At 45.9% G+C, this 13,150-nt stretch overlaps 1 protein-coding gene across 3 annotated transcripts; it reads right to left on the bottom strand.

Moving 5' to 3' along the window:
* Nucleotides 1-354: 354 nt before the first annotated feature.
* On the bottom strand, nucleotides 355-11,590 carry Slc27a5 (solute carrier family 27 member 5). 3 transcript variants are annotated; one of them, XM_055607347.1, is made up of 10 exons: nucleotides 10,793-11,589; nucleotides 9,886-10,095; nucleotides 8,099-8,257; nucleotides 6,436-6,560; nucleotides 3,264-3,458; nucleotides 3,087-3,177; nucleotides 1,356-1,551; nucleotides 1,033-1,130; nucleotides 738-880; nucleotides 355-661 (listed from the first exon to the last, which is right to left on the bottom strand). In XM_055607347.1, exons 1-10 carry the CDS (start codon nucleotides 11,484-11,486, stop codon nucleotides 485-487), a joined length of 2,088 nt encoding a protein of 695 aa, XP_055463322.1. In that variant the 5' UTR covers nucleotides 11,487-11,589; the 3' UTR covers nucleotides 355-484. The 3 variants fall into 3 exon arrangements, with proteins under 3 accessions (XP_055463322.1, XP_055463323.1, XP_055463324.1); XM_055607348.1 differs by having other exon boundaries at nucleotides 738-868; XM_055607349.1 differs by lacking the exon at nucleotides 8,099-8,257 and having other exon boundaries at nucleotides 10,793-11,590.
* Nucleotides 11,591-13,150: the final 1,560 nt, after the last annotated feature.

Below are 13,150 nucleotides of genomic sequence, written 5' to 3'. Positions count from 1 at the left end.
GCCAGCCCAGTCTACACAGTGACTTTCCTACCAGGCAGGGCTACACACAGAGACCCTGTCTCATCCTCCTGACACCCAAATGCAAGGTTTTAATCTTCCAGGGACCCTAACAACAGTTAACAGGGTGTCCATCATCTATATTGGGTATCCCACCCTGACCCAAGCCTGTCCTTCAGGGGCCACAAAAGACCCAGAGTTGTAGTCAGCACTCTCTTTGCTTCGCTGGAGTAGCTTCAAAGCTGGTCCTCCCATTCCCTTCACCTGGGGCTGCGGGGACAGCTCCAGGTGTATAAACCTATATAGCAGGCTGCACTGACCAGCTGCATTCATCTATTATTCAAATCCACACCAGACTTCTGCATATACATTCAAGTTTATTCTCTGTGGACGTCTGGAATTCTGATAGCTTTGTGAAGTTGACACTGGGAATCCTGGCCACTGTTGATTTCCACACTTTTGGACAACTTTTCAGTTGGCTAGGCAGTCAGAACTTCCAGGTTCCTTCACAAATGGCCTGGTACATGTCAGGCATTAGACTCCGGAAGGTCTGGATCTTGTTGTCCAGTATGTATAGGGGGTCAGCAATGACCCCTACATCAAAACCCTCACGCACCAGTTGTGACTTTATCAGCTTGAAGGTGCTTGTGATCTCCAGAGAGTCCTGCAAAGTAGTAATTATGAGCCCTGACTGTGACACCAGTTCCCATATCCATCAACTCCTGCTACCGCTTGCTCACCTGGATACGGATGAAATGAGGTGTGGCATAGGCAGGAAGCGAGGAACAGACATGCTGGTATAGCTTCTGCCCATCAAAAGTCTTCCCAGGAGCCAGCTTCACAGCAGCCATACCAACCTTACCTTCACACCCTGGAAAGCACACTGTTCATTCTCAGCTGGCCCAGCTCTGCTCACTGTGCAACTGGGCATAACTCATAACCTATATATTTCCCAAATAATGCCCCTAATTTGTAATGACAACCTCCACCCAAAAAAGTGCAAGATTTATTTAAAATCAGGAGAACTCTTCATACCTGGCACAGGCACCCCATAGACATTGACTTCCTCTAGGAAGTCTAGGCTCGACAACACTTCCTCCACCTCTCCAGTAGATACATTTTCGCCCTTCCACCTGCAAGGAGGGAGGCCACGACCCAGGATAGGAATGCTCTGCCCCCTGCAAGGAACACTACACTCCCCAAGAGAGACTCCAGCCCCAGGAAGGGATGTCCCATCCCTGGGAATAGAAGCCACATCCAAGGAAGGGCATGTCCCACCCCTGAGAAGAGGGGGTCTCATCCACCCCTAGGGAGGCAGGACACCCTGGAAGCCAGCCCCCAGCCCACCCATGCCTGACCGGAAAGTGTCTCCAAGGCGGTCCTGGAAGTAGAAGAAGCCTTCCTGGTCCAGGACAAGCACATCCCCGGTATTGTAGTAGAGGTCCCCTTTGCGCCTTACATTTGTGGCCAGTTTCTTCTTGGACTCTTCCTGGGAACGGTAGCCTAGAAAGGGGCTGTGCTTTCGAATCTGGGTCAAAAGAAGTCCTGCCTCCCCTGGAGATGTAAATGGAAAATAAGTCCTAAATGAGGACCCTGACCATCTCTGAGGCAGCCCAAGGTAGAGGTTCCTTACTGTGGACTCTTCACCCAGCCAAACATAGAGCTAAAATGTACTGATAAGGCTACAGAGATAGATAACCAGGGGTTAAGAACACTAGTTGCTGTTCCAGAAGATCTAAGGTTCGATTTCCACCATCCACATGGTGGCTTACAATCACCTGTAACTGTAGTTCCAGGGGAATTGAAACCCTCTTCTACCTTCCTCAGGCACCAAGCACATACCAGGTGTACATACATAACTGCAGGCAAATGCTCAGATACATAAAATAAAAATTATAAAAATATGTTGATGGGAGACACTCAGATTTAAGGCCAGAGAAACCGAGACACCAAGAGGAAGACAGAGAAACTTGGAAAATCGGATAGTTCTGGAAAAGAGAGAGAGACAGAGAGAGAAGATTGTATCAGGGTGTCCATGAGAAAACAGGGCAAGGATGAGGAACTGACAAATGGGGGTTGGAAGAAAGACATACCTAATCCCTTGCAAAACCCCAGGAGAGAAGGTACAGGGAAAAGGACTGGTATCTAGGAGGCTGTGATCCCTACGGAAAGCTGACGACCAATGGAGCTGGGCAGTGGTGGCACACGCTTTTAATCCCAGCACGTGGGAGGCAAAGGCAGTCATATCTCTGTGAGGGTGTTTTGTTTGTTTGTTTGGCTGGTTGGTTGGTTGGTTGGTTGGTTTTTCAAGTCAGGGTTTCTCTGTATAGTCCTGGCTGTCCTGGAACTCGCTCTGTAGACCAGGCTGGCCTTGGACTCACAGAGATCCTCCAGCCTCTGCCTCACAAAGTGTTGGGATTACAGGCATTTGTCCACCTTGCCCAGCTTGGACCTCTGTGCGTTTGAGGCCAGCCTGGTCTACAGAGTGAGTTCTAGGACAGCTAGAAATACACAGAGAAATCCTGTTTCGAAAACCATAAAAAAAAAAGAACAGAGAGAAAAAGAGAGAAACACAAAGAGTGAGAAACTAGACTAAGATTGAAGCAGGGTGCCTGGGCAGAGCCAAGTGATGGCCAGACATGCCAGTGGCTTAAGTTCCAGGTAAGGATTGCAGACACTGATACCTATCACCATTATTAAGACTTAGGACCAGGGACGGTAGCACACTCCTATTACCCTAGCATTTGGGAAGCAGAGGCAGTAGGATTAAGAGTTCAAGACCAGCTTGGGCTACATGAGATGTTTGTCTGTTTGTTTGTTTTTGAGACAGGGTTTCTCTGTATAGCCTTGGCTGTCCTTGAACTTTCTCTGTAAACCAGGCTGGCCTTGAACTCAGAGATCTGCCCACCTCTGCCTCCCAAGTGCTGGGACTAAAGGTATGTGCCGCCACCACCCTGCTACATGAGAAATTATACCCAAAAAAATCTGAAGAAAAAAAATAATAAAAGGACTTTGGGTAGCTTCTTCCAGCCATGGAGGTGAAGGTGACAACCCCTCACATATCCAAAGAGGTCCCCTGGCCTCCTTACCTGGTCCCACAGGGATACAAAACCCCTGTTTGTCCCTCACAGGCTCTGCTGTCTCTGTGTCAAACTGTACAAGTTCATAGGGAATCAGCATCTGCAATGAAGGATGGGAAGCATTGGCAAAGGTACGAGGGGTTCAGTTTCAGGACCACCATCATGCTGGATGTCTTATCCACTCACTCGAAGGAAGCAGCTGGTTTTGCCCACAGCCCCACAGCGCTCCACATAGTTCATTAAGCCCACGTTGCCCTCTGTGGAGCCGTAGAATTCCCAGATTCGAATGGGACCAAAGCGTTGCCGGAAGGTTTTCCACACATCTGCCCGAAGTCCATTGCCCATTGCCAAGCGCACTATATGTTTCTTGTCTTCTGGTTGCTGCAGGAACATCCCACAAAGGGTCAAAAAGTGGTGCCCTGAAGGGTATGGTTGGGAACTTTCTGAAGAGGGTATCTTAGGTGTTAATTGGGAATCAACTAGGTGGTGGGGCCTATACTTAGGGAATCTCCCTAGGATACTTAAGGATAGTTAGACATGCTGCTGGGCATGCCTAAAACTCCAGTGCTCAGGAAGCTAAGGCAGGATTATTAGTTGGGAGATCAAAATGAGTCACATAGCAAATTGCAGGCCAGCTTGACCTATATAGGAAGATCTTCATCTTAGCAAAAAAAAATTATTGAGTCTTTACCTAAAATGTTCCTCCAGACATTATAGGGTTGTTTTTCCTAGAGAAAGTTGCTTGGGGTAGCCTTTATCATGCAGGGTAATGGAGCTAGGAGTAACTGGAGACATCAACCACCTCTGATCTTAATGTCAGGCAAGCATCAGACCATCTAACACTACCTAGGGTAGTTACCAGGAACACTGGCCTAGTATAGTTATTTGTGTGTGGGGGGGGGGGGGTTGAGACAGGGTTTCTCTGTGTAATAAGTGCCCTGGTTGTCTTGGATTTGCTTTGCAGACCAGGCTGAGCTAGAATTCACAGAGATCCTCTGATGGGATTAAAGGCATGCAACATCACGCCCAGCCCTAGGACAGTTTTTACTTGGAGGCATTATCTAAAAACGTTTCTGTTTGGTGTTGGCATTCATCTAAAGTGAAGTAGGCAGTTATCTGAAACCGTATCTCTAAGTGTTAACCTTGGAAGGGGACCTTTCTGAGAAGGCATTTCTTGAGGCTTTTGATTTTAAATTAAAGGGGTGGAAAGACACTGGGGGAGGGGAACATATGGCCTAGAGACAGTTTCCTAGGGACCATAGCTCATAGCTTTATAAAAATAAGAGCATCTCAGCTGGGTGTGGTGGTGCATGCCTGTAATCCCAGAACTCTGGAAGGCAGAGGCAGGCAGATATCTGTGAGTTAGAGGACAGCCTGGTCTACAAAGTGAGTTCAGGACAGCCAAGGCTACACAGAGAAAGCCTGTCTCGAAGGAAAAAATAAGAGAGCATCTCCAATCTGGTGTGTTTATCCTGAGCCACGTTGTTCTAGGTATTTCATATAGTAAATTCATTTCATCTTTACAAAGACTCCTTCAAGAAGGAGCTATTCTTTTTATTCCAGTATCTACCATTAGTAGTTGTATTTGTAAGATGAAATTTAGGGCTGGCTAAGGTCCAGATTGGAACTGTTCGTAATCTATGCTTTCCAAATAAAGCCACTGAAACTGGAAAAGGTAAGCCAGGCAAGGTGGCACTGCCTGTAATCCCAGCACTCAGGGAGGCAGAGGCAGGAGGATCTCCAAGTTGAAGCCAGCCAAGGCTACGCAGAGAAACCCTGCCTCAAAAAACAAACAAACAAACAAACAAACAAACAAACAAACAAAAAAGGAACTGGACAAGGTGACGTCATCTGTTGTGATAATCAGTTTCTCATCTTAACACAATTAAGAGTCACGAAGTGAAGGACTGTGTAGGTTAGACTGGCCTGTGGTATGCCTGTGAGAGATTGATTTTGGAAGACCCATCCTGGATGTGGAAGACATAATTTTATAGGCTGGACTGAAGGAAGGGGAAACAGCAAGGTGAGTATTTGCATGCATGGATTAATTCATTACTTGAGGCTCTCAGCCGTGTATGGGATGTGATGAGTTGCTTTAAATTCTGGATGACCCTAGAAATGATCATCCTGAGTGAGGTATCCCAAAAGCAGAAAGACACACATGGTATATACTCACTTATATAAACCTATAAGATAGGATAAACATACTGAAAACTATACACCTAAAGAAGATAAACAAGAAAGAGGACCCAGGGTATGATGATCAATCCTCACTTAGAAAGATAAATGGGATGGACATTGGATGTAGGAGCAAATAAGTAACAGAACAGGAGCCTACCACAGAGGGCCTCTGAAAGACTCTACCTAGTAGTGTATCAAAGTAGATATTAAGACTCATAACCAAACCTTTGGCAGAGTGCAGGGAATCAAAAAAAAGGGGGGGGGAGTTAATATGACCTGGAGAGGACAGGAGTTCCACAAGGACCAAATATATGTGGGCACAGGGGTCTTTATGAGATTGTTTCTCCAAACAAGGACCATGTATGGTTGTAACCTAGAACCTCTGCTCAGATGTAGCCCTTGGTAGCTCAGTATCCAAGTGGGTTTCCCTAATAAGGGGAACAGGGACTGTTTCTGACATGAACTCAATGGCAGGCTCTTTGACCTCCTCCTCCTCCCCCCTCCCCCTGAGGGAGGAGCAGCCCTGGTAGGCCACACAGGAGGACTTTGTAGCCAGTCCAGAAGATAACTGATAAACCAGTATCAGATGAAAAGGGAGGAGGTTCTCCCCTATCAGTGGACTTGGAAAGGGGCAGGGAGGAGATGAGGGTGGGAGGGTGAGATTGGGAGGGAAAGAGGGAGTGGGATACAGCAGGGATACAAAATTAACAAACTGTAACTAATATTAAAAAAATAAAAATTAAAAAAAAAATTCTGGAAGCCTTGACTTCCCACAATGATGCACTATACCCTAGAACTGTGGGCTAAACAAACCTTTTCTTCTTTAGGTTGCTTTTTTATTTTACAACAAAAGGAAACTAAGACATACCTGCTCGGGTGACTAACCATCAAAACAGCCCATTACAAAATGTGGAAAGTATTTGGAACTTATCCAGTGAGACTTTGTTTTGAAACAGAGTCTCAGTGTAGCCCAGGTTCACTTTCAACTCTGTGCAGCCAAGAGGTGACCTTGCTTGAGATCCATACCTGATTCTTTCTGTCTTTGATGTTGGGTCTCACACATGCTAGGCCTATATTCTACTTCTGAGTCTTATCTTCACTCTTACCTAAATCTTTATCTGATAACTTTATCTGGAAAGTCATCTGGGGCTCCATGAGTTTCACTTTTGAACCTTACCTCAGGAATATTACACAAGTATCGAAGGACCTCACCCACATACTGGATCACGGTCACCCTGTGCTGCCGACAGTCGGCCCAGAATCGGGAGGCAGAAAACTTGGTGGCCAGGACACAGGTGGCTCCTGGTAGAGGGAAAAATCATGTTCCATGTTGCTGTGAGAAGATACATGATTACCTGTTGTGGCATGGCTGTGGCCATGATTGGCTTAGACCCTGCTATGTATATAGATGAGGTCGAGCTTGAACTGCGGTGGTTCTCCAGCTTCTGCCTCCTGAGTGTCCTATTGAGCTTACTGGCATTACTCACCAGTAAAAACCAGTGATATTTTTAATCTAACAGGAAATTCAAGAGGAAAGAGGAGCATACTGTTTTTGTTTTTGATTTTTTGAGACAGGGTTTCTTTGTGTAGCCTTTGCTGTCCTAGACTTATTTTATAGACCAGGCTAGCCTCAAACTCAACAGAGATCCATCTGCCTCTGCCTCACTGAGTGTTGGGATTATAGGCGTGCACCACCATGCCCTCTGAGCATACTGTTTTAACAAGGAACATGTAATTAATTACAGAACTTGGAAAGTCTGACAAGGTGTATCAAATGATATTAAAGGGTCACTATTAATTTTATTAGGTATCAGTTTTCATTACAGAAGCATACTGTAATATTTATAGGCATAAAGATAACAGCATTGGGCTGGAGAGATGACTCAGAGGGTAGGAGCACTGGCTGTTCTTCCAAAGGTCCTGGAGTTCAATTCCCAGTAACCACATGGTGGCTCACAGCCATCAATAATGAGATCTGGTGCCCTCTTCTGATGCTCAGGCACACACAGACAGAATATTGTGTAATACATAAATAAGCAAATAAATAAATATTTAGTTTAAAAAAGGTAACAGCATCTAGCCAAGCATGGTGGTACATGCCTTTAATCCTAACACTCCAGAGTTAGAGGCCAGTAGACTTCTGTGAAGCCAGCTTGATCTGTATATTGAGTTCTGTGTCAGAGAGGGCTAGAGTGAAACCCTGTCTTTCAAGGAAAAATAAAGTGTCTAAAACTGGGCATGTTGAGGGCTGGAGAAAATGGCTCATAGATTAAGAGCACTGTCTCATCCAGAGGTTTGAGTTCAATTCCCACATGGTAGGAGCAACCACATGGTAGCTCACAACCAAGCTACCAAGGGATTTGCTGCTCTCTTCTGGCATGCAGGTGTACATGCAGATAGAGTACTCAAATACATTAAATAAATAAATAAGCAAACCAGGCACGCCTGTAATCAGAGCACTCAGGGTGGGAGAAGCAGGCAGATCACTGAGTTTGAAGTCAGCCTGGTCTACAGATGGAATCCAGGACAGCCAGGGCTACACAGAGAAACCCTGTCTCAAAAAGCCAAACAAACCAACCAACAAACAAAAGAAAACCAAACCTGGCCATGGTGGTTCACATCTATAATTCAGCACTTGGGAAGTATAGTCAGGAGGGTCAGAAGTTTAAGGCCACCTTCAGCTATATACTGAGTTTGAAACCCATTTGGATTATGTGGCCCCAAATTTGGGATGAAGAATAGAAAGTTATAGTACACAGCATGGAATCTTGTCCTTTTGATTGCCCCACGCTAACACCCACTGTGGTCCTTTGGGTTAGAGAAGTCCTTGGTGGACTTACCAAGTTCTAAGCAGCCAAGGACTCCAAGGACAAGTCCCATCGTGTGGTACAAAGGTAGGACATTATAGACCACATCATCAGCTGAGATCCCACAGAAGGACAGCACCCTGCTCGTCTGCACAACCCGTTCATGTGATAGGATGGCTGGCTTTGGAAGCCCTAGAGGGTGAAAGAGCAATAAGGGTTGGGTAGGAAGAGAGACCACAACTTCAGGGTGGGTATCCACAGTCAGATCTGACTAGGTTTGAACCTCTCAAAGGGGAGAAAGGATGGAGAGTTTCTGGATAAGGTTATCCAAACCTATAATCCCAGCACTCAAGAGGGTAAGGCAACTATATAATAGGCAGTTCAAAGACAGTTGGGGCTACTAGAGTCTCAAAATACCAACAAATAAATAACACTAGGAATGAAAACTCATGGTTGTCTTTTTTTTTTCCCTGCATACTTTGTTTTTTGAGTCAAGATATCTCTCTCTCTCTCTCTCTCTCTCTCTCTCTCTCTCTCTCTGCAGCTCAAGCTAGCCTGGACTCACTAGGTAATTCAGACTGGTCTTCAATGCTTCCTTCGTTCTTTCCTTTCTGTAACAAGGCCCCAGACCTCAGTAGGTCCCCAAAACCTTAGTACAGCTGTCTCCATGATGGAAATACCGTCCAGGCTGTAAAACTCAGCATGTAGACAACACCACCTGCCAAAACCAAAACTGGGAAAGTCATAAAATGTACTAGCTTTGCTTTTTAACTTCTGTAGTTCTGCTTCTGGCTAACTGTTCTTGTTAACTGAAGTATGTTAACCCACAACGGTTTTTGTGCTTAAAAGCTCATCCTGAGAAAGGCTCAGTGCTACACTGGGATCCCAAACACATAGTGTAGTTGTTGGCAGCTAATAAAGACTTTCCGTTGGCTTAAACCCATATTGGAGCAGTCTTCTCTAGTGACTACCCCACAATACTTTCTTCCCTCTTTCTGTCTTTCCTTTCTTTCCAACAAAAAGAACCATCATTCCTTTTTTTTCCCACCATATGATTAAAATCATATTTTGCTTATTTGTTGATGGGCATTTCAGCTTCCACTTTTTTGGCTATTGAAACTAATGCTAGCCAGGTGTGGTGGCATATTCCTGTGATCCCACCACTCAGGGAGGCAGAGGCAGGTTTTGTTTTATTTTGTTTTGAGACAGTTTCTCTGTGTAGCTCTGGCTATTCTCAAACTTGCTCTGTAGACTAGATGGACTTCAAACCCAGACAGCTGTAGGCCTCTGCCTCTACAACACCCAGCTTGAACCCTTATTCCTTTTTAAAAACATGAAATGGAATGCTTTGTGAATTTGCCTGTCATCCAAACATGAGAATATGCTAAATTGTGGATTGTTCCAACTTTAGTATGTGCTTCACTGAAATGAACAGACCTTGAACTCTATATACTCCTGCCTCTTAACCTTCTGAGTGCTGGAATTTACTTGTGAACAGCACCACTCTCCCATTGGTTTTCAGAACTGGGAGTAATACAGATCTGGCGTGGTGGCACACACCTGTAATTCCAACTCCAGGAGGCAGAGGCAGGAGGATCTCTGTGGGTTCAAGACCATACTGAGTCCAGGACAACCAAGGCTACAAGAGAAACCCTGTCTTGGAAAAAAAAAAAAAAAACTACACTAGGGGACTAGGGGTTAGAGTCAAAGTCAGAAGTCCAGATCAATGGCAGAGTTGTTGGGTGTGAGAAGACAAACAGAAGGCATGGTGCAAGATGATCAGAGTGCGGAGGGTGGGGCAGAACCACAGGCATCCTCACCAGTGGTTCCTGAAGTATAGATGAACAAGGCCGGGCTTTTCCACTGAATCTTAGCTCGAAGGCTGGCAGGCACGGGGTCAGAAGGTGCAACATCCAGGGCAGCCCCCAGAGCCTCCACGCCTGGAGTAGGTGAGGTGTGGCCAAGGTAAAAGCAGCGGATGTTCTCTGCTAGCAGCTTGGGAAGGACTTCTTCCAGGCTCTCCTGGAGGTCTACAGGACCAACCATCAGAGAATTAAAAAGGCAAATCTTACCTTTCTTCAAAGTCAAGAGGGAGGATAGGAGACCCAGAAACAGAAAAGCAGGCGGTGAAAGAAAAGCTTCCCTGTCCTTAAAGAACTTTATAATGCTAGGGCAGCACTTTAAGTAGTGGGCACATGCCTTTGATCCCAGCACTCTGAAGGTAGAGGCAGTCAGATCTCTGTGAGCTCAAGGCCAGCCTGGTCTACAGTGTGAGTTCCAGGACAAAGAAACCCCGCCTCGAAAAACCAAAATAAAAAGAAATCTTATAATTAGTAAAATATAAATTTAGTCAAATAAAGCTGGTCATAGTGGCCCATGCCTTTGGCCCTAGCCCTTGGGAGGCAGAGGCAGCTGGATCTCAATGAGTTCAAGTCCATCCTGATCTACATAATGAGTATCAAGACAGCCAGAGCTTCATATAATGAGACCCTGTCTTGAAAAAACCTACAAACAGAAACTTTAATTTAAAAAATTAGTCAAACAGAATTAAAAGATTTAGGGAAGAATAATGTTCAAAGTGGTAACCCTATAATTACTTTCCAGGTAAACTACATTTTGACCCTAATTGCCTAGGACTGGAGTAAACACAACAAAAGGTTCTCTGCCCAGCTTCCAAAACTTCTGACCTCCTTTGCTTTTGTCCCTTTCTGCTCCTGGGGCACTCACCTGTGTCCACAACCAGCACACCGGCCCCAGAACTTAGCACAGAGTGTAGCAAGGGTTTCCCTCGGCTGTGTGGGTTGATCCAGGCCACAGGGCAGCCCAGCTTGGCCAACCCCAGAAACACACTCAAAGCAGAAATGTTCTTGGAGGGGAGCACTAAGAGGGCAGCAGTCTCTCTGGCCTGATGGCTTGTGGCATCCTTCAGCTTTGCTTTCAGTGCCCATGCTGCCTGACAGGCCCTGGCATCCAGCTGTTTATTTGTGATTGAGCAGGCCCCAGATCCTGTACACAACAAGGCCACTTTGTCAGGCTGTGCCCGTGCTTGCCGCTCAACAGCATCCACAAAAGTCTCTGGAGGTTCCCTGTTAAAGCGTCTCCTGATTTTCAGGCCATAGAAGAGGAGCTTGAACGTGAAGGCCGCATCTTTGTGCAGCCATCGTAGTCCTGGAGGTGGCTGTGGAGGCAACAGGGATAATGTGAGAGCTGCAGCTGCCAGGCTCAGCCAGTGGGGCATCCAGGAGCTGATCCAGGGTCTGGCGAGCAATGTCAAGCTTAGCAGCACAAAACATGTGAGGTCTCCCAGGAACCAACGCAGGGTCAGAGCCATAGCTGCTGGCCATGGGGGATGCCCCAGGCCAACCAGCAGCAGCAGCAGCAGCAGCAGGAAGAGGAAGGTCAGCTTCTGCCAAACACCCATGGCACTGACTCTTTCTGAAGTGGCTGAAAGTGTGTAATCTCAACTGAGCTCTGAAGCCCTAACTTCCTGCCTTTAAGGAAATCTGCCTACCCCACAAATGACCAGATACAATCAGCAACTGCTCTTGACCCCTGGACTCTGTTACTTAGTTCTTACTGGCTGGGAGTCCTCCTACAGTTCCAGCCTCCTGCCTGATTGCCAGGTCTGCCCCATCTCCATTGGACACCACCAACCACCTTTCTCTCCTATCTGTCAGGTGTGGGAAACTAGTGAGACAGGGAACAAAATCTGCCTAACTCCAGCCACAAGAAAAAAACAAGGTAAGGAACACAGCCTGTGGTTTTATTTGTCTGACTTGAACTCCTTTCATGAAACCCAGCCCTTGCCCTGAAGGGGGAAAAGGCACCTATCAGGTAGACAGTAACAGCTCGGTAAATAATTAGAACACCTTTATCATTTAGATTTAAACACGATTCTGCTCTCCTTCATGAGCCCATTGAACTAAGACATTTCCTAATTTCTGGTATCCCTATGGATTGAGTCTTGGTGTAAGAAGGAACCAAACAGAAGCTATTTTGAGCAAAACTTGCATTTTGAATAGGGGCCAAATAAAGTTAAAGTTCCCAAGACCTCCCTAGGAAACTGATCCTGCTTGGCAGACAAAGATGTGTATGTGGGTAGCTAACATCCTGCTTGGCAAGTTGAAACAGTGCTAGGCAGTTGCCCTGCCACAGTTCAATAACCCAACCAGTGAGAACAGGATGGGAGTACTACATAGGGGAAATGTTTCTTTAAAAATTCCCTAGCCCTGAATCCTGATTGGTAGAAAACTGCAGTGTAACTTGGCACAGATACTTGTGGGTTTGAGACTTAAAAGTTTTGAACATTCTGGCTGAGGTCACCTCCTGAGTAAGTCCTGCATCCCTGATGTATAAGTAGTGGCTTGATTACAAGACATTTTTGTTTTTTGTTTTGACTTGAGTGTTTGTGTTGGATCTAAGTGTACCCCATAACATTTGGTGTGCTGGCTGGGAATCCAAACACTCTACCCAAGTACCTGATTGTAATCATCCGCAGCCAAGGGACTTCATTTTTGAAGTCCAAGACCTATGGAGGTAAGCCTCTTTCTGGTTCTGTTTGGTGCATCACTGGTTTATTCATTGAGAGAAGCAGGAGGCAGCACTGCTTTCAGAGTTTGAGGGGACTGAGGGACACCTCATCAACCTCCTGGGCCCTTTGATAGGGCATCTGGTCCTCCCCAGTCTATTGGTTATTCTCAGCATGTTGGTTGGTCCATGACTGTCAGTTTGTGTGTGTAGTTAGTGTTTATTTGATTGTTGCTCTGTGTTTCATACTCAGAGAAATGAGCCAAACTTCATCTGCTGGCAGTTCATCCCTTGACTTAGTCTTCACTCATTTCAAAGATTAACTGGTGCTAAACCAAATGCCATCAACCACTGCAGCAAGACCTGGAGTAATACGCTTGCAGAATGTGATGCTTGACCTGGTGGGCAGCTTTCTCCAGTAGGGAGGATGGCAGGCTAGTCCGGTTACAGAACTGCTTTGTGGGTGAAAACTGGACTGAGCTGGTAACAAGGCACTACAACCTTGAAATTACAGCTAGAAGAGATAAGGAAAGTTTTATCTGTCTGTTTTAAGTGTAG

Source organism: Psammomys obesus, unplaced genomic scaffold, assembly GCF_907164565.1.
Source record: "Psammomys obesus unplaced genomic scaffold, mPsaObe1.curated_primary_1811, whole genome shotgun sequence".
Classification (NCBI taxonomy): Eukaryota; Metazoa; Chordata; class Mammalia; order Rodentia; family Muridae; genus Psammomys; species Psammomys obesus.
Note: the sequence above shows the minus strand (reverse complement) of the source record. Positions and strands in the feature narration are given on the sequence as shown.

Bases quoted from the DNA above. Each gene is read 5' to 3' on its own strand.
- Slc27a5 (XM_055607347.1), bottom strand. From the start codon at position 11,486: ATGGGTGTTTGGCAGAAGCTGACCTTCCTCTTCCTGCTGCTGCTGCTG. The intron at 10,096-10,792 runs GTGAGTGCCCCA...TTGGTCCTGTAG, and splicing joins TGTGCTGGTTGTGGACACAG to ACCTCCAGGAGAGCCTGGAA. The intron at 1,131-1,355 runs GTCAGGCATGGG...CCCTCCTTGCAG, and splicing joins CGCCTTGGAGACACTTTCCG to GTGGAAGGGCGAAAATGTAT.